This window comes from Melanotaenia boesemani, chromosome 8 (genome assembly GCF_017639745.1).
Source record: "Melanotaenia boesemani isolate fMelBoe1 chromosome 8, fMelBoe1.pri, whole genome shotgun sequence".
Lineage (NCBI taxonomy): Eukaryota > Metazoa > Chordata > Actinopteri > Atheriniformes > Melanotaeniidae > Melanotaenia > Melanotaenia boesemani.
The window spans coordinates 25,992,810-26,014,927 of NC_055689.1; the positions used below are offsets into that span (position 1 = coordinate 25,992,810).

General features: G+C 37.8%; 1 protein-coding gene across 3 annotated transcripts in view; it reads right to left on the minus strand.

The window, feature by feature from the left end:
• The window catches only part of gnal (guanine nucleotide binding protein (G protein), alpha activating activity polypeptide, olfactory type), a 54,551-nt gene that overhangs the window by 3,534 nt on the left and 28,899 nt on the right, over positions 1-22,118 (minus strand). For all 3 annotated transcript variants that reach the window (XM_041991637.1, XM_041991635.1, XM_041991636.1), the window contains exons 6-10: positions 4,078-4,132; positions 3,908-3,981; positions 2,662-2,720; positions 2,385-2,505; positions 21-151 (exon numbers count right to left, since the gene is read on the minus strand). In XM_041991637.1, coding sequence (XP_041847571.1) covers positions 21-151; positions 2,385-2,505; positions 2,662-2,720; positions 3,908-3,981; positions 4,078-4,132 — 440 coding nt within the window. The remainder of the gene's footprint in view (positions 1-20; positions 152-2,384; positions 2,506-2,661; positions 2,721-3,907; positions 3,982-4,077; positions 4,133-22,118) is intronic.

A 22,118-nucleotide genomic window follows, 5' to 3' on the forward strand; every position in this document is an offset into this window, starting at 1 on the left:
GAAGTTTAGCCGGGACAAACCTTCATTTGGTATGGTGTAGCGAGCATATTCAGGGAAGTAGTCTTCAATTTTGGATTTTCCAGCTAATACTTTCTCAGCCAGCATGTCCTGTTTGTTCAGGAATAATATGACTGATATAGTGCGTAACCATCTGAAACATAAATGACAAACACCAGTCAGGAAACAGCAACACATAATTCCATAGTTTCATGTAGTCCATGGTTAGTATGACTCAAACTCAAGACATCAAAGACTTGAGACCAGTCACATGCGATTCTCAAAATTAAAAGGAAATCATGACCAACAAATGTCTTGGCTGTGGGTTCTGCTAAGAACCGCTTCCATGACACTCATCTCAGACATGAAAAATGGATGCCGTACTGAAACTCATGTGACTGCAGCACAGCTCGAGGCCACTGGTGCTTTAATCTGTTAACGTAGGAGCGGAAATTAAAATTATGATGTATGCCATAAGTATTGTGCACGCCCAGCTGCCGGTGTGAAGCTGGCATAAAAGTCATGATGGCAACCTTACTAGATCAGAGCTCCTAACATATGTGTACTACTTTCAACACATAGAACCAAATCCTAATAAGAAGCCAGTAAGAGTTCTTTATCACACCACCTAACGTGAACTGTCATGTCACTCTCACTGGTAGAAACGGTTTTAAATGTTTGGAGAGCTGTATGATTTTAAAGGGTGAGTTAGATGCAAAAATGAAATATTAAGTACTGAACCACTGAGGTTTTTGTAGAACAGTAATAAGCATGAGAAGACAACAATAAAGGAGAACCCCCTGGAATTGAAATAAGGGTTGTCACATGATTCAAACTTTTAATCTGATTAATCACAGTCGCAATTAATCACAGTTCAAAATATAAACACCTAGCTTGGAGACTGCCTAAAGCAAAGTGTTTACAGCCTCAACAAATACATGCTTGACGTTGTGATAGAGGTGCTTCGGTGAAACAACTCCATTCTACTCTGGCAAGCAGCAGTTTGGTGCATGACCACAACCAGCTGGTAAGGAGTGTGGACCAGCAGGTCAGATGCAGCGACTGAGCGGTTAATACTTCAATATATCCGATGGGTCATCCTGCAGGCTTGAAAACTGTCAGAATCTTCATAAATAAGGAGGATAAAATGGTTTTTGGTGGATTCGGGTCACTGTTGTCACAAGGCCCCAAATCAGCTTCTCTCGCTGAGATGCCAAATTTGGATTTCTTTTACTTTTTTTTTGAAAACTCAGTTTTTATTGATTATCAGTGTATGAGAACAAAGAACAGCAGTGTCAGTGGGGTACTTGTCTTTTGTTAGAATGACGCAACGCCTTTGTCGTCATTCAGTCTTTAGTGGCGTCCCTATAGTGAGACATGTATGCTGTCCATTTGTCCCATTTGATTTCGAATTCAGTTTGTTTTCATCTCAATTTATATTTGAGTCTTTCCACGTTGAAAATCTCCTCTACTGTGTCCATCCATTTCCTCATAGTGAGAGGGTCTTTTCTATACCATTTCCTAGTGATTCCTTTCTTGGCTGTGACTAGCGTTATTTTAACCAGATATCTGTCCTCACACTGTACATTTTCCTTTGACAGGTCTGTACATACATACAGTTCATACAGTTTTGTAGTTTTGTTAAATTTCTAACAAAGATCGTGCCTAGGTACTTTATTGCTTTTGCATTCCATTTGAACTTGTATGCTTGTTTGTTTACTTGGTGTGGAGTATAATTTATGGGAAATATATGTGTTTTTGTAACATTGAGTTTATAACCTGGTAAATGATTAAAATAGTCACATTTTTCCATGAGTTTAAAAAGGCTTATATCTAATTGTTTTAGACTAATTAGACTGTCATCAGCAAAAAAAGCCCAATTTAATGCTCTGTGTCCTTCTCCTCCATCCCTGCTTTTCCTTCATCTTCCTTTACTGCTTGAGCCACAGGCTTGATGAAGGGTGGGTGATAAACAGCAGCCCTGTCTAGTAGATCTTTCCAGCTGGAACCAGTTAGTGAGATTACCAATGACTTTTATTCTGGCCATAGGGTCCTACTAAAGTATTTTGGCTATGTTTATTGAGTTTGTGTTAAGGCTATATTTTTCTAACAAAGATATAAAATTGTCAAGCTGATGCAGTTGAAAGGATTTTCTGCATCAAGGCTGAGGAGCACTCTCTCCCTTTTGTTTCAATTATTTAATTATATGTAAAATCCTCTATATATTGTCTTGTGTTTGCCATCTCTTGATTAAGCCACATTGGCCTTCGCAAAATCAATTTTGCCATAAAGAGTTGGAGTCTTTTACAAATTTGTTAATTCCACAGATCTTTGCATTAATGCATTAAGTTCAACAGTTCTAATTGAAATAGCAGGTACTGACTCACCTGTTGTTCCAAATACTGCGGAAGAGGTCCAGGGCTTCCCGTAGCCTGTTGGTGTTATTGTCTTCCCTTATTACCATGTTGTAGCTGCTGCTAGCCACCACGAAGATGATAGCAGTGACGTCTGGAAGGAGAGCAGAGGTTCAGTGTCAGGGCAGCTTTTTGACATGTTTAGGAATAAAAAGGGAAATAATAGATGGCCTCATGATGACGTTGGCAAAGAAAAAGGGTTGAGATGCGATAGGAGAAGTGTGGTTAACAGACTGGCTGAAAGTCTTACCGTTAAAGCACTGGATCCATTTTCTCCTTTCATCTCTCTGGCCTCCAACATCAAACATGCTGTGAAGGAGACAAAATACTGGGTCAGACTCAGATGTAACGACACACTCACTGCTGCCCCCTTGTGATCACAGGCTGATGGCATCAGGTCTCATAATATGGATGTAATGACTAGATTATCACCAAACGCCTGATACAAGTGATACCGATCTCAGGTCTGCTTGGAAAAAGATAAACTTGACATTAACAGGTGAAATACGGACATGTGAATAATAAATAGATGATTAATAAAATGACTAATAAAATTAATTAGATGGATGGTGGCCTGCATGACCCAGGCTAGATATTTGGAAGTCATCATAACTGAATAATGGAAAATGCACACCCAGAGGGAAATCTTGACCCGCATCTTTTTTTTTTCAATCATTCAGGATGATATAATGTGACACAAAGACCTATTTCAGATGGTAGAATGAGACTGTTGTGTCTGCGACAGCGGAAATGCATCATGTCATCAGACGGCATCAAAGCATTTACTCTAACTTTTATCAGCTGCTCTTATAACTGCAGCCATCAGTAAATAACTCATCTGGCTCAGAAACCATATTTCTTGTTTTACATTTAAGTCACCTCGATGACGTGCTTTTCACCCCCAATTCCGGCTGTCGAGCAGGTTTGGGCTCAGTGCTTTGTTAGAGAATGCTTTGCCGTTAGAGGGAACAAACTTATGACATTTCAGGCTCTTAACACGAGGCCAAGGTAAATATAGCAGGAACGCCCAAGAGGGCATTCCAGTCTGATTATTCCTAACAGTGATGCAAAAAGGGGGCACAGTCAAATGTTAAAAAAAGAAAATTACTGGAAAATGCCTTGAGAGCCTCCTTTCTTTTTTTTTTTTAAAGAGTTTGGAAAATTTGGTGCATAACAGAGGATATAATAGTGGATGTGGATGTGACAGAACAATGCTTCTCTGTGGGACATGAATAATTCATGTATAGAAGTGAAAAAGAATAAGCTAGAAATGCACTGATAACACTGATTTTATTGTGATAGTGATGCTTTATTTCTGGCTTCTTTTTTAAATTGCTTATTTCTAAAATAGCCATCTGAAATTTTGATTTATGCCACTTGCCACTATTGGCAGGGCAAAAAAGAAGACTAAAATTATGAATTAATAAATATACCAATAAACTGCTAAAAAACTTTCACTATGTTTATGTCCGTTATAAAGCAAAGAAAATACTTACTGAAAGTTCACTTTGTCTACTTGGAACCTCGTCTCGAAAATCCCTGAAGTTAACACCCGACAGCGTAACAGATCCTGCACATCACGGAGAAAAAGAAATAAGCAAGTTTGAAACATAAAAAAAATAAATAAATAAAAATGTACACTGAGCAGATAAGCAGAAGAACAGACCTGGTCTGTTGGTGTGTAGTCGCTCTGTCTTACAGAGTCGATTCTGTCCAGGAAACTATAACGAGAGAAACAGGACAGATCTAGATTTTTGCTAAAAGATCCAAACACTTTATTCAGTTGTGGAAAGATCCAAATAGACACACACAAAAAAAGTAGAATGACACTAAACAAAATAAAAAAAAACTAGGAAAACTGCCTACATGAATACCCAGCCATACAAAAACCAAATTACACTCTGAGCCACAGTGTATCTCACAAAATTAAGTCACTCAGCATGAGTCACTTTCATGCAATACCAATAATAATAAAAAAAAAAGAAATAGAAAAAATAAAAATAAAAGTAAACTTACATAAGCCCACCCATGAAGTGCTGCTATTATCACCAATTTGATCACCATATCTGAGTCCATGAAAAGGCCTGGAAGGCCAGCGTTAAGGCAGCTGCATGCCACAAGAGGGCATACATGCTCAGTCTGGGCTATTTTGGTCTGTCTCTAGCCAGAGTGATTACATAAGGCGGTTATTGTGGAGGTTAGACAGCTTGCTGTTGCCATCTCTTCACTACAGAGAGAGCATGTGCAGCAGTGGAATTAGCAGCAGCAGTGGCAGCAGCTGGGCCTCTCTGCAGCACAGCAGGCAGGCTCGGGACACCAAGGCTGGGGACACACGGTGACACAGGCCCCCTGGATGATATGGATAACTCCAAGAAAAGAGTTCAACAAGGCCACTCCAAAGGCCACGAAACATTCAGACATAAATATATACAAATAAAGGCCCATTAGTATAGCTGCTTTGGCAAATAGGTATACAAGTATTCTAAGGTGGTACACTATGATTCATTACAAATCAGTTTTAATCCATCTTTGGTTTACTTTAGAAATTAACCCATCTGTTAGTGTAACTAAGTAAGTCACAGATCATGGTTAGAAATTAACCAATTCTGTACCGCAAAAAGCTCAAGAACTTAAAATAGAAATTTATTCCTCTTAAAGAAAACTCTAAATGCCCTTAAATGTCACATTTAAGTACTGCTGTTATTATTAACTCTTACAAGGTAGATCAAACCATGCAAAAAGTGGCCTACTAATTAAAAGTAAATAGACAATTATTGTGACAAAACATTTTCTATCAACGGCAAGGAAGATTGGATAGAGGCAGCATCCCTAAAAGCAGGAAATTATTACAGTTCTTTGTCAGAATTATGGTATATTCTTTGAATTTTAGACAAATCCAGAGTCTGAATATGGCACTTTGGATTCTTCTGATGCCATTTTGTGACCTGACTGGGGAAAATAATAAAAGCATATTAATTTAATATTGTAACTGACGTACCATATGTTACCCTGCAATATTTTTTGCGCACAAACTACAACAGGAAGAAAGTTTTTCTGACAGAGGAAAAGCGATAGATGGGTGTCAGTGAGTGACTGGTAATTATGACACATATGTGGACTAAACAGGGCCATCCTCTCACCACAGTTGATTTTCTAACCAAACCATCTGCAGTTTCAGGATGTCACCAGACAGACAACAAAGCTGCAGCATACAGGAAACCTGATGCACAGGAGATCGGCAAACACGGTTAGAGTTTCTGTCGGGTACAACTTGTCACTTCATTTTCACTTCAGTCCTAAAAGTAGCACACTAACACACCCAACTAGGATTAAATAACTGAGCATGAATGCTGCATTATAAACCATTAGATAACAGCCACACTGCTCATGTGCTCTGACAATGTTTTCATCACATTGACTATTTCTGCCTCACACAGTCCACACGAAAGGAGAAGTTAGGCTATTTCTGAAAGAGAACTTAACTTTCTCACACTAATTTCATGAGATCCACTGTATCAGGCGTATCAGAGAGCATAGAGGAAATGAAGGTGACATTGAAAACTAACTTTAGGAGTTAATTTATAGCTTTCAACAAAGAACCCAATGATTTAAAAATAAATACAGCTTCTTTCAGCTTGCATGTACTACTTCAGTTTCTGATTACTATGCTATCATTTAAAGTTATTAAAATCTGCTCATCACACACTAGCAGTGTGAACAATGTGAAGCACTTCTAAAAATGGCTTATTTATTATTTTGCTATACATAACATTACGTACTTATTAACCAGACTGATTACTGGTCTAATCCTCGGTGTAAAATTCTCTCAATACTTTTCTGTCTTTAACTTACAATCAGACCTTTGGACTGTTGTTACTTTTTGGCTAGATTGCAAAACTGAGTGGACCCTTTAGACCGTCATCCTGAACATAAACCTCTCTGCAGAACATCTGCACATGAGCAGTTTATTACTACTGGATTTTTGTAAAGGAATTTGATGATGGAAGCTTATTTATTTTTACTCTTATTCACTATGATATATGTTTAAGGGTTATTTGGATTGTTTAATAATAATATTTTTAGTAGTTTGAGACCTACAGGTGCAAAACTAAGCTGTATTTCAGAGAGGCAAAGATTAAACTTTTTTTTCTTTATTCTCACCGGTGATATAAATTCTTTATCTAACTTCCCAACACCTAGGGTGGGAACCACTGCTCTGTCAGCATCTTATAAAGACAGATAAGTATTTCTGCTGACTATACAGAGCAATAATGTTTATGGATAGATTGTGATGGTCTAAAAGGCAGCAAATAGATATGGAAAAAATATGACTATAAAATGGAGACTTTAAATAATTTTCATTCATTAAAGAACTTCTATAGAATTTCTGGTTGGCATTTGCGTGTGTGTACACAGTATATATAGTATATACCAGTTAGTGCTGCTCTTTGCACAAAACAAACCCTTTGTACTGTATTTCACAAGACACAAAATGAAACTGAGCATCTCACACACACATACATACATACACACTGATCACCCCCAAGTAGACACAAATAGATATTCACTCACAAAAACACAAAAAAACTCCAGCTTTTGCCCCATTACTGCTCTAATGTGGGAGTATTTTTAGCCAGTCTTTATTGCAGAAACTTAGCTAGGTTATAATTACTGAGTGCTTTGTGACTGCCATGTGACAGAAATACTATCGGTGGAGTGTTGGAGATTCAAATATAGTCTCTATACAAGATAAGAATAAATAAAAGAAAAGAAAGAAAAGAATGAGGCTGCTGAATCCAGGGGAAAAAAAGCTAGAAAAGATTTGATAACATTGATTACTGTGTGGCTGTCCAGATAATGCCTTATCAAAAAAAGAAAAAAAGAAAAAAAAGTTTTCTGTGACTATAATCATTCTGGCTAAGAGCTACAAATAGATGAGCTGGGTTTAATGTCCAGGGAAATGTGTGGTTTATGTTGTTTTCCCTCAGTTTCCTCCCAGAACTCTTCTCTGTTGGCATCAGTGATCTTTGTGTGATGTGGTTATTTTGTCAAACTTGTGGTTTGAGGGATACCAGGCCACCAGTTTTCTATGTGTTTTCAGTCTGTGTACAGTACGTACATGGCAAAGAATGCTTCAGTATTCATATGTGTGTTTTAGGTTTGACCGCTTCCACCGTGAAACCAAATTAAATGAGCTGCAATTTTTTCATTTATCTTTGTCTTCACACACCAGCCCCTCTCCTAAAGAGGCCTCTTAAAGTTCCATGACAGTTTGTTCTGAACTGGCAGGCTGAATGTAAAAGAAATTACTACTGCCCCCCTCAATGTAGCTCTCTCCTCTGGGTTGGGTTGGCTCTGTATTTAGCCTAAACACACTCTACTGGTCCTGCGGGCTAGTCTGTGTTGCTATGTATAGGCTTTGTTATGGACAGTATCACTTGACTTGGCCTGGTCTTTCTGTGTTGTTTGCCTCATCTTTCCATGAAACACAGACACAAGCATGAATACACACACGCACATGCACAGCCTGAACGTCACCCACACACACACCAATATGTTGAGAGAGAGTTGATGCTGGGGGCCTTAGGCCTCAGCCCCACGTGGTGCAGGTCACATGTTGCTGCCTATTGAGCAGAAAAGGAGGCAGAGGGAAGATGATGGTGGAGGATATTAAAACATTTCACACTAGAGCTCAGGGACATCATGCAGCTCATTGGAGACTTCCTCCAGAACACCAGTATAATTTCTTTTGCCATTCAGTTGCCACAAGAGCCACAACATTTAAGAAACACTCACAAACAAAGCTAAAAACAGGGTGAACCGGACAAGGTCTAGCAAAAGAGATCATCATCACAGGACGTGCAAAAAACAACAATAACAACAAAAAAAAAAGCCACTTTAAGACATCAAAAGACAATAAAAAGTTACAAAACACTTAAATAAAACCTGTGGACAAAAAAAAATCTCTTCAACAAGCTGCCAACGTTCCCACCAACAAACACCCAGCCTCATGTGCTCATTTGATAATTGTGTTGACTTTTTACAAATAGCGGACCATCTTTAATTAGCAGTGCACAGAATCGGATCAATAGTTTCCATATTTTGAGCCGGTCAGGCCAGCATAATGGACTTCCACTTTAGTATCCAACCGACTGGTGACAGCATTTTAAAACTCAGCAACACCATCCTAGTTGGAAAAGAGTTTATTTAAAAATTATTCAACAGTGAACTACAACAAAGTGGTAACCATATCTAGAAAAAAAAACAAAATATGTGGAGTGGGCAGAGGCAGAAGAGATACGAGAGCCGCAGGAAAATCACCAAAACATTAAAAAAAAGTTCAGATTTTCTACATCGAAGGTTACTGGATGCTGCTAACAACTATTTCCACTGCTGGTCAACTTTCAGATTGTTTTTTCTATTGTTTATTTGGAAATAAATATATACAGATCAAAATCCCAAAATACTGAATTTATAATAAACATCAACAGAAGGAGCAGAAATTTCTCATATTTAAAAGTCTGAATAAATCATTAGGCTGTAGCTCAGCAGATAAAGTGGGCTTCCATGTGGTTGTCCTCGAACTGGAAGATCAAGTGTTCATTTGGAAGTTTTTTCCAATGCCAGTGTTTCCTGGAAATAAATTGAACATCAGTGTTGGGGAAAAATGAGGTGCACAAATAAAGTCAAACATATGTAAAATAAGAAGTGTTTGATAACTGTGATTGATTATGCTATGTGTTATATTATTGGCTGAAATGACTCAAATCTGATTTCTTTCATTTATGTGACTTGTATCTGACTTTTTCAGAGTTATGTGGACACAGAAATCTGATTGTCAGTATTGTTTTTTCCAGTTTGTATCACCTTATTACATGGTCTTAGATCAAATAAATACCTGAAGCCTGGCATAAGTAAAGACTCTCATATAGGATTCCTTGCAGCTTTTGCTTAACCATGTAGACAGAGCAATATTGTCATAATTCCACGGCCCTACTAGCAATAGCCACTAAATTTATAAAAGCAAGCCATCTACGTTCTCTTTATGACGAGTAATGTAAATGTAGCCATTGTGGCACATTTAACAGTTTGGGTTTTTTTTTTGTTTTGTTTTTGTTTTTAGAAAAATAAAAAATTAAGCCTATTTATTGTCACCAAATTGCTCATAATTAACCAACTGAATAATTCCTTTAAGCACAATCTAGGACACGGTCAACTTAAATTTCCATCAGTTTTTACCAACAGTAGGCACAAAGAACCAAATAAAAGCAGCAACACAGACCAACTTATTACATAACAGGAAACTGTCAAATGTAGTGAATGTTACAATACACAGAGCCACGTGCAACGCACTACGTGAAGGTGGAGCTGTGCAGGATCCTGGTCACCTGGTGGAAAGATCTGAGCCTGGGGTTCAGCTCATCCATCCAAACAGGAACAGTGTGCAGTTTGGGAGATGGATCTGAAACTAGACAAATCCATCAACAGCTCAGTGGGCACTTCCTAAATATAGGAGCAAGAACAGAGACACTCCTGAAAGTCAAACCAAATCTTGTGTAAACAAAAGTGCCTGCTTTATCTCAAGGTTCCCAAATTGCCTTCCAGGGCCGCATCAAGTCGTGGTTTTGAAAGGTGTTGTATATAAAAATGTAAAATATGTTGTAATGCCCCTTTGTCTCTGCTCAGTGTCTATGAGGACCATTACATTACCTCTGTTTAAAATAGACTCAGTCCCCAAATTTGAGCCACGGTAGACCATGTGAACTCTTTCAGGCCTAAACTATGCCCCATGTGGAGCTTCCAAATACAGTTAAAATTGACTGATGGGTTGCTCTAAATACCAAAGCCGATTATTGATGCACTATGTCAGCCAATGTGAATTGTTCCAAAAATAGAAAACAAAGTAAAATAGCCTAATCAACAGTATTGGACAGGTTTAAATTCTCTTGCCTGTAAACAACAGCAGCCTCTATGTCAAATTAGTTGTTCCGCTTGGAAGTCAAACGGTGACCCACTCAAAATGAGCTTTTCCTCGTTACCCTAATCAAAAGTCAATAACCAATGGCTAATATCAGACAGGGGTGTCTACAGTATCAGTTCAGATTGCATAATCCTGTATTAAACTGTACATGCTGGACCACCTGGTGGTTATAAACAAAACACATCCACCAAAAAGAAAACGTTCAATTTAAACAAATTAATTCAAATTTTCTGTTTTTTTTTTTCCAGATGTTAACATAAAGTGTCTCTAACTGAAATGCAGCCAGAACCTGAGCCTTTCAGGCCTGTGTGCTCTTTGTATAGTTCTCAATCTGGCCTCCAGGTGGCATCCCTCTGTTCCTGCTTCACACAGCTTCTCTTCCACACTGACCCTGCCTGGTTTTAGCAGCTGGGTTCCCATGGCAACCCCAGTTAGTCCATACCACTCCTCTCTCTCTCTCTATCCCCTCCTCTCTTCCTAAGCCAGGCTGTACTTGTATCATTCCATTCCCCGACTCTCCCATACATCAACACAAAGCAGGACCGGGATCTGTGCTGGCTTTCTGTACTGTATGTGTGTCACTGTCACTGTGTGTATGTCTGTATAGGGGGAGGGCAAAGCAAAATTAGGCCTACACAAACGGATTATTTCAAAAGGCCACAATCTCAAGCACATAACTAAAAATAAATCATATCTTCCCAAAAACAGGGAAAGAATTGTGTACCAAGTGGCATATAATGAGTTACTGAATACTGTCAGAATCTGACAGACACACAGTCAATTGTGATGAGTTATACAAACAGGCCTGCACGTGTAAAGAGTCAAACACTGGGGATAAGTCATGAAAATGTTACAAGTCACAAAGTTTTCAACAGGAGTCTCTTGAAACAGGCCAGGTTATAGTGAGGCAAGTAACTGTGGTGATGCTGTGAGAGCAATGTATCAAGTCTTCACATCCCTCCTACCAAAATCAAAAACAAATGAACTGAGGCAGTTCCTTCTTTATTCATTCTTCCTTTTTGTCCTTTTTCTTGTCACTGCAACTGTGATACAAATAGATCAAGCAAAATAGACAGGAGTTGATTTGATGTTGGGGTAATTAGCAGGACAGAGTAACTGCACAGAGTAATAACTGTACAATGTCATTACTTTGCCAAAGGACAGGTAAGAACAAGGTGAGAGGACATAAAGAGGTACTGCAGATTAATGCAGTAGTTTGTAGGAAAAATACAATTATAATTATTTTTGAAAATAATAAAATAAAAATAAAAATGTGAAACTCAAATCATCTAGCTTGTTGGAGTTTTGCTAAAACTGTACTGGACTTTAAGTCAAGTAAAATCCAAGAGATCCCAAGATTTCACAAGGTAATACAAACAAACAGATTGTTTCATCTCCTTCACATCACAAAATCTAAAAGATAGTTACAAAAAATAAACCCCCCAAAAAAAAACAACAAACAAAATACTACAACACAACTAATAAACAAAACTACAAGTATTGGTCCGTTACATTCTAGGGGTGTGGAATCGTAGGTACCTCATAATTCCATTATGATTCAGGGTGCTTCGATTCTATTATTAAACGATTAACAGGATTTTTAATATATTGTTCTTTCTTCATTCTGGGTTTTTGTTTTTTTGGGGGGGGGAATCTACAGAAAATATGTGTTAGCAATAGTTAAAGCAACAACAGGTGTTCTGACAGATTGGCATATGTTGTCAGAATAACTACCCTTGGTTAATGAGCATGCATAGCACAGAAAACTGCAAATGACCCATTAATTCAGCAACACTGACGGCTCAGAAATTGCGTCGGCATACAGTCGACTGTGACCCCACAACTTAGTTTAGTGTATTATATTGCATATTGACTGCACATTGATCAAGTGCATCTCTTTTATGACTGCACTTAAGGGTATGCACTTAAAAACTCAGATGCATTGTATGAAACTGTACTTATGTATTTTTTCTGTTAATCTTGCAAGTGAGTTCATAATGTCATTTAAACACGTACTGTAGTATCTACTTATTAGCATCTAGCGCCTTCTCTCAAACTGGGAGATTGGACGTGTAATGATTAACTCTAAAATAACTGTTGTCAAATAAAATATTAAACATCATTTTAGCATATCTATCAAAGAGGAACACATAGTTATGGCACTTTGATAAAGTAGTCTAAACCAACAGACAAGGATATGGTATACTATTATTCTAACAATGTATGTCAAACCGTCAACACCGGCGGCTTCGTCTCCTCTTCTAACCTTGGCTGGTAATGCATGTGGTGTTGTTGCAGATTTGTAGTATTACTATTGTCCGCTGTCATGTCCATAAAAACCCAAAATGTTTCCAAACGCTCGCCTTCGAACTCGATGAGTAAATTTCACGCTCAGTAACAGTGGCTACAAGGCTAGCTGCCACCTTCTGGTATCTCTGTTGTTTACTGTTATTAGCCCAGACACTTTAGAGGGGGTGGACTGGTCCAGCTCCTTAATATGTCCGAGTAACATGCGCAACTTTTATGTTATTGCCTAATTTAGCAGCTGTGTTCCTGTCATTTAATTATCATGAAAAATAATTGATTTTGAACATTTACGGATCGTAACTGAATTAGCAAATGTTGCATTGATTAAAAATCGATTAAATAGTGAATCGGCACACCCCTATTACATTCCATTATTAAGACCCACAAACTCTGAACCTCTGTTTATTCAGTTGCATAGAAACACATCAATGACTACAATTACATTTCTGAATGAATATGCCTTTGGAGTACAAGAATACTCTTAAAAATAACAAAAACAAAGGAAATTATGGCTAGCATGGCAAAATCTCTCATCTCCAAATTGGAATGCATTTCTTTTTGGTGAGTATAGTGAGCAGAGTAAATTCTAAAATCTTTTGTTAGAAATCAATCAATTATCCAAACAAAACTGCTAAAAACCAGCAATTTAATGTTTAGTTAAGTTAGCTTCCAAGCTACTTTGTTCAGCCTAGACAGATGAAACAACCTACAGGTCAAACTTTCAGCAAACCATAGTGAAAGAAAAATATAGGAAGGTTTCTATATATAGCTTTTTGCCCCGCTATGACCACATTCCATAGGAGGTGAAAGTTGAAGCTTGTTTGAATAGTGGCCAAGGTGGAGGAAAACCTTTTGCCTAGGTGTGGCTGGACACCCACACCCTGTAGCTTCACTGCTAGACAGGCCTGCAGGGTACAAAATGTGGACTACAGTACACTACAAGGCCAGACTTTTAACAGGCTCTGAGGGTTTGAGTCCCCCCACCCCCCAAACATGCTAAACTGAACACACATGGCCATGTGCTCTATGATAAATTCTTTCTATTGCTCAGAATCTGTAGTTGCTCTTTCAGGTAAACTGGCTCAACAGCAACAGGGAGAGTGTTTAAAGCTGGGAGCCCTTGTCATGATTAGATAGCAATATGTCTCCTTATGGTCAAACTCCTCTTTGATCAATTCAACTTCCCAACTCTGTCTCTAAAAATGGGAGAAACAAGCTGCATAGGATGGAAGTAACAAAGTATAAATAGTTTGTTAGAGTACTCATTTACAATTTTCACATAGTTGTAATTGATGACTTTGTAATTTTACCAACTACATTTTAGGTGAACTATCTGTGCTTTCTACTCCTTGATCTACAAAGGGAGCTTGGTGCATCTTTTTTAAATGTAATGGATAGGAATGAAAGAAAAAAAAATTTTAATGACAATCCTTGCATTACTGTGCACCATTCCAACTTCATGATAGTTTCAACCTGCATGGATGGGGAGAGTGATATTTTAAAATGGCAATCCCTTGGTACAGTCATCTAGAAATAGATGTAACAAAGCTAAACAGACCAGACGCAGACACGAGTGTAATGTTTGCGACCAGAATAATCAGTAACTCGATGTAGATAACAGTGAAGCGGAGGACACTACAGATGGAGCAGATTTAGAGCAAGAAGTTATTTCTCATGTGTTTCCTCGTTAAAGACAACTGTTTGAAGTTATCGACGAAAAGATCAAGTCAAGGCAAGTATGTGTTGCCACTCATCATTATCTCCATAACTTTACTATATTGTAAGTTACAAAATTTTAATATTGTAAAAAAGAATTGTTATGATTTAAGGACAAACTTTGGATTGAATGATCTGGTGAAATTGCTTGTTTTTTTGTTGTTGTTTTTGTTTTTTTTGTTTTTGTTTTTTTAAGTTACATTTCGCTTGCATCCTATTTTTTACTTTAAATTAAAATGTTTCAAGTACTTCTACTTTCATCAGTTTTCTTTTTAAACATGTATGTTCTTCAACTTGAATAAATATAGTCTGTACTTGTGCATCCTCTGTTGAGATGTGTGTGTGAGTAGGGTAGGGGGAGACAGAGTGAGCAGGAAAGCATATGGGTGCATTCATACACACTCAGTGATTTGTTTTATGTCCGGGCATTAAGAGAAGAGAAGGTATGGCCAGGCACAGCCACCCTCACACAGTCAAACACACAAAACCAACACAGAGGCGTTTTGTGTCTCACCTTCTGCTACTGACCTTCCCTTTGTTTACAGCGCATTGCCGGGATACTCCCTTTGATTCGGCTGTGCACACGTGACCCTAGCCAGTTTCTGCTCTGCAGTGCTGCTGCTAAAAATAGCCTCAGCTTGCCCTGGCTCCACAGCTAGTTTACATAAGCTCTAAGGGGGGTGGGGGGGGTGGAAGGCGAGGGGAGAGAGGGGAGTGACAGAGGGGGTGGTGGGGGGGGACTCTGAAGAGAGAGAGAGAGGGAGGGAGAGAGAGAGAGAGAGAGAGAGAGAGAGAGAGAGAGAGAGAGAGAGAGAGAGAGAGAGAGAGAGAGAGAGAGAGAGCGAGAGAGAGAGAGAAAGTAATCGGGGAAGGAGGGGAAAGAGGAGGGGGTCTATGGCCGACCATTCCACAATCTCTGAGCAGGGGACCTGCAGCGCCACTGCTGTCCTCCAGCAGACTGTGCTTATACACTCCTGGACAACAGGAGGCTGTGCATGTGTGCGTCTATGAAATACAAAGGTATATGTGTGCACGTTGTCGGCACATAGTAACAGCCTCACAGATATCCGCCATTCACCGGCCTCGCTCTTTGTCTGTCCTTTAAAATGGACGCACATTTTAACCCAAAAATAAACATCTATTTATAGCTACCCTTCTTTAAGTGGAACATAAAATTCTCATTTTATCAGCATCACTGTACAGTACATAGTGAACACAAAATAGGCCACACTAACAATTTACACAATTTACATGGAAATATCTGAAGCATGATACAATTTTAATACTTTTATTTCCTTATCAAAACTTAGAAACAAAAAAAAATCTCTTAGAGAAGAGTTTGATGGAAACTGCAACATTTCCAAAAGTTTTATTTATTTATCTTTTTATTAATTTCCACACCAAGGCGGAGGTTATGTTTTCGGTGCCGGTCTGTTTGTCTGTCTAATGGTCTGTCTGTTAGCAATATAACTCAAAATGTTATGGACGGATTTTGATTAAATTTTCAGGAAATGTCAGAAATAGAATAAAGAACAAGTGATTCGATTTTGGGGGTGACCCAGATCACTGCCTTGATCTAGGAATTTTTTAAAGGATTCTCTGCTATGGGGAGACAGTGTTCTCCGAGTGCTTTTACTTTACACTGCAACCATTTTATTTGCTGCCTGATACAAAAAAGTTAATTCACAGTTATCTTTTTCAGCAACAAAGCAACAAGGAAGTCTCCTTCGGTATCACTCACTTTGCTTTCAGGGTCTTTTTTGGTTTTTTCCAAGATTTTAATTTCAAAACACAGAATTTGATGCAAGTGAGTGATGTGTTTTCTTTACAATGACAGTGAAATGAGGGAGGAAGAGGAAATGAAAGGCTGTGAGGTTATATTTTAATGCAAAAGAATATCATCATATAGTAATTGTAAAACTTTCCTAGACTAAAATAATTTCTCTCAGAAGGAGAGAGACTATGTGGCTGCATGGGTCCTCATACAGGAATCTTTCATGCCAGGCTCAACTTTGGTTCCCTTCCCGTTTCAAATGGTACTGGATGGTGAAGCTCAACTTCTCTTATGCAGCTGTTAGTGATCATTACACCTTTACAACTCTCCGGTTATACAGAACGCTGAGATGGAGTTACAGTTTTGCTGTGAGGTTTCCACCTTTTTATGTACCCTCCTTAGAACCACATGAACAACACTTCTCTGATGTTTAGTGCGTCAAAGGTAATTGTATAACGCTGAAATTCATGCAAAAAGCTTTTTTCAGGCTCACAAAGTCACCCCAGTCACTGTCAAATAATTATTTCTTGAATTATTTATTTCCAAAGTGTGCCTAATTCTAATTTCTTTACAAGGTTTGCTTCAAATTGACAACTGTATGGAAACATGGCTATTGACAAAATGAAACAGAGGCTGTCAGAGCCTCTGGTCTCTAGAAACAAAATAAAAACACACAGGCAGTGTAGCTAATCTTGTGACATGTACCAAGCAATGCCGGGCAGCTTTAGGCTTTAGTTTCCCCACCAGGCTGAAAGATTTTCAGACCTGACATCTACAGCTTCCCAAATACATAAACTCCCTCCTAATGGACAGAAAAAAAACAATTAACAGTTACAGGAACACTTAATCTCAGGCACACAGAAGATGTTGATGCCTTGACAAAGAACATTTTACACACATATCACATACATACACACACACACACACACACACACACACACACACACACACACACACTCACTCTTTGGAAAAGACTTGCCATGTGTTCTCATGTGCTCTGCAACATCTTCTCTATCACTTTCTGGCCTCAAGAGAGGACAGAACAGATAGCCAGAGAGAGACGGAGACCAAGAGGGGCAGTGTGAGAGAAAGACTTAGTCCCAGAGGGGGCTCTAACAACCTTAAGGACAGCAGTTTGTGTAGATCGAATCCCACTGAGCTTCCAGTAGATCATTCTACAGTTCAGCTCAAAACCACTCCTCCCTTTTACTCAGAAATCATGCACACAAATCACATAACTACACACAGATAAATTCTAACACACACTTCCATAGTGCCCCCTTTGATTATTCCTCAGTCAGCTGACAGCAGGGTCATCTGATTATAACAAGTGACACAAAGGTTTTTGTTAATCTGGATTAAGGCCTTTTATGATCCATTTCATGAAGAAAGTCTAAATTTTCTTTTTATTAATATTATTATAGTAGTTTTGATTATGGTTTCAATTGCGCTATGGTAAAAAACGAACCAAATTATTTGATTTTAGCTCTTTAGTATTTTTCTTTAAGGTTCACAATTTTTGGCACTTAATCAATAAGTCATATAAAATAATATTTTTTGCTACTTAAACATTTCTCTTCCTCATTCCTTTTATTTATGTTACTTCAGCCAGTCAAATCTCCACCTTCCTTTGAAGTAGCAGTAGTACTAATAGTCAATCAGTCATAAAAATTAATAATAACAGTTTGTGTATTTGATACTGCATAAGAGAATTATGTAAAACTGGAACTGAACTGAACAAAACAACATAGTTTTAACTGCTACACAGCCACACCAAAAACCACATTTATTATGTCTTTAGAATAAGTAGTCAGGGAAATGTTATTAATTTTTTAGGTAGAAACAGATGCTGTAGAGCAAATCAGCTAAAACATTAAGTATTTCAGCTACTTATTAGTGACATAAAAAAGCAGCAGTGACATGCAGCCGGTGTATAAATATCACTCTCTCGGGCTCTTCCGTGAAGAGAAGAGGCTCCTTATTGAGGAGAGCCACTGTTTGTGAAGCGTAGCCCCTCTGTTTCTGTAGGCCCTTCAGGGGCCGGTAATGGCTGACAATGCCGGCCATTCTTAGCACTTTACTGCCCCAGATGACTGTGTCAGTGGCCCCCAGGCTGGTGACAGGGTCCCGTGACCACCACTAAACCCCAGCCCTAACACCAGCCACAGCCTAGGCCAAGACCAAGACCCATCCTTAAATGCATGTATCTCTACAAAGCATAGCCCCATCTTCAGGACTCACTGGGAGATCTGGAACCCTGTCCATTACCAAATGTGGGCCCATCTTCACAACACCACACCCAAAACTACAACTTGTCACACTTATAACTTTCAGTAATTTCATTTATATATATATATATTTATATATAGTGCTGGGTACGTTAACGCGTTAATCGCGCATTAACGCAACGCTTAGTTAACGCCATTAATTTTTTTAATCGCACGTTCATTTTTTTTTTTTTTTTGCTGGCTGCCAGCTTTGATGACAGAAACATGGCGTCCATGTCTCTCTTCCCTGCTGCAGCGGTGCGTCTGACGTGATCGGGTTTATTAAAATAAAGAGATGTTTTCTGTCTGGAATAGGAAGAAGAAAAAAAGAACCGACATTTCACTTTGTCAAAATACATGCAGATGGACAGAACATCGTAATTTTTGGACAGGAAACTTTTTTATTATTATTTTTTTTTAATAAATGCTGTTTTAATTCATGCAAGACAACAAAGGTAAGACATGCTTTCTGACTTTTACAAACGTGAAGCATAAATCAGGCCTTTTTCTACCTCTGGTTCGGTGAATCTTGGTCATAGCGAGATGAAACTTCCACCTGTGGAATCTGTGAGATGTGAACTTTCAGTAGAGGAGCCGTTTGTTCGTGTTCATGTCGTGGGGTGGAGATGGGGAGACATCATTTGTGTTTACATATTTTTCGGACTTTGTGTAGCTGCTCTTTAAATAATGTGTTGTCTTAACTGTGTTTGTTGGTGACAGAAATGGTTTTACTGAGCTGTTAGCTGAGATTCTGGACTTTCTGTGGATACCACACATGTTCAGAGTTACATCTACAGACCTGACGCTACACCAGGAACGAGTTGTTAACCCCTTAACTCCTGGTAGCGGAGGCTGAAAATGAAAGTTTAGAGAAATTATAGGCCAGAAACCTGGATAATGAAACACTGAAGGTGCATGGATGGAAGTTATTGTGCATATTGTGAATATTTCTCTCTCCTCACCATCTAGAAGCTGTGAGATTCTAATCCTGCTTTCTGTCTGTTCACCTGATGCTGATATTCATCACATATTGTTCCTTCTGTTTAGAAGGAAGCAGCTTCACAGCTTTAAATTCATCCTGCTGACTTTTACCTTTTAGTTAGTAAATCCTGAACATTTCATCCTTCTTTGTCATAAATATTTGATTTTATAAATATATATGAAGAAATATTTTATCTGAAAATTGCTGCTAAACCTGTTTATGTGTTTAGTGCAGGGGTCTGCAGCCTTTCCAATCCAAAGAGCCATTTTTCCCTCAGCCAGATAAATAAAACTACTTTAGAGACGCAAATGTTACGAGACTTTTCAAAAAGGCAACTTAATATATATTTTTAATGGAGAGCCACCATAGGATGTTTGTTATTTTTGAAGAACCACATTTTTATTTCCATTTTTAAGGTTTTAAAATAAAGAAAAACATAAAACCTTTATAAAAAAAGAGGATAGACAGACTTTCTGCTAAGGAATGTATATCTTTGTGGAAAATTATGTAAAAGAAAGGAAAAAAAAGTCCATGGTTTCCAACCTAATGACAAGAAAGATAGATTTAAAAAAAATATTTTAGCCACGTATTTAGAGGCATTGTGGAAGGTCCAGAGAGACACTTGCAGCTCCAGAGTTGCAGTTTGGAGAGCCCTGATGTGGTGTTAGTAAACCAAACCTTACTGCATTTTCTTTTTATAGCTGTAGGCCTTTTTTTAAAGGAAAGAGACATTTTGCGCGTAACGATGCAATTAATCGCAGCATGTCGTGCGATTAATCGCGATTAAAAATTTTAATCGTTGCCCAGCACAAATATATAATATATATATATATATATATATATATATATATATACACATATATATATATATATATATATATATATATACACATATATATATATACACATATATATATATATATTTTTTTTTTTTTCCTCCCTTCAGCTAGAACACAACCTGGTTAATGCAGGGTAGGTCCACAGCCAGCAGCAGACCAGTTCTGACCCTTTGAGCTATGGACACTGTTGAGGATCTCCTCAGGTGTCTGGCAGGATAATTTGTTTTTTTGGTTCATATCTGGTTTGCTGGGTGGAGCCTACACAGTTTGGAATAAGTCCAACCCAACCTGCAGATTTTTAATTGGATTAAGGTGTGGAGGCCAAGTTAATGCCTTGTGCTCTTATGTTTCTCCAGGTTTTCCTGAGCAGTTTTTGCTCTGTGGAGTGGTTATTCGTTTTGATGTGGGAAAGCTGGGGACATCATACTGTATGAATTTAAAAAAATGATGTTAGTAAAATGTTACTTTCACCTTTGGTAAGTTTATTTAAAAAGTAGATGTCAAGTCCATACAATAATTTTGTTTAGTACACAAAGATCCACAAGGTTTAAAGTGGGATACCTTCAGAGGGAGTATGGATGATCTGAACATGAAAGCTGACTTTGAAGCAAGACTGATGAGGTCAGTAACTATCTGCATCTGGGCGTTAGTTATTTGTTTGTTTGTTTATTTATTTATTTATTTAAAATCAGAATCAATCCAATGTGTGGTAATTTTCAGTGCGTTTTCCTAACATTACTTGAATACATTACAAGGATAACTCAACATCTGGAAAGTCCACAGCTGTCCTATTGTGCATCTAAATAGCCATATGATTCTGACTAAGAATCATGTAAATATAATAATTTTCTACCTCTAATTGAGAGGGTTGATACTGAGTGTGACTGCTACATTCACATCACCAGTCAATTAGCAGATCAAAACTAAATTAACAGTTTTTGTTATGTCTAATATATTCATCTGTATCTAAGCTAAACTGAATATTCTTTAATCACTACCCTGTGAAGATTTTAAACTATTTTAAATTGTGATTTAAATATCTTGTGGTTTTAGCAAGATAGAAAACAAAAAATAGATGCTGCTTTTAAGAAAAAGTTGACCATTTTATCCACTATCCTGTGATATTAGAAAGACTCAGTGTTTCAGCTGCCAGTATAAGGGAGAATAATCGTCTTATCAGCTGATAATCTTACAATTAGTTGTAGGTGTACAGTATTTTACAACAATTTTTACCATTTAAAGATTAGGACAGTAAAAATCAATTGGAAGATCACATAAATTTATAAAGCATTTTTCAAATGAGTGAATGTTACTTCAGACCTCCATGAAGCTAAAAAGTACAAGGGTTTGCATGTCTAAAAGTCACAGGAATTTAAGTCCAGCTAAAGTTTTGATATGACGTAGTGATAGCACTTTTAATGAACTGCTTTGAGGAACAAAACTTTTGTATTTATCTCAGAAAAAAGTGAGTAGCAATTTTAATTTATTAATATTTTTACTGGAAATAGTCTTTGACTAAACAAGCTCACTTGGTTTTGAAATTGTTAAATGCAACAACACTGAACATATAAAGAGTGACTTGTGCTGTTTGGCTAAGAAATTATTAAATAATTGTTTAAGTTCTCATTGAATAGCTTGAATTTATTTAATATAGTAAAACGACAGTTTTATGACAATATTTAGCATCTCATCTACTTTATTTATATGACAGCATACTCAGGTGTTCTATTTCGAACTAAAAGAATAAAACTACAAAAATGTGTGAACTACATTGACCAGAATAAGCTTGTTGTGAAACAATACATGGTATTTTTACACAAAGTGGCCAGAGAGAGGCTGTG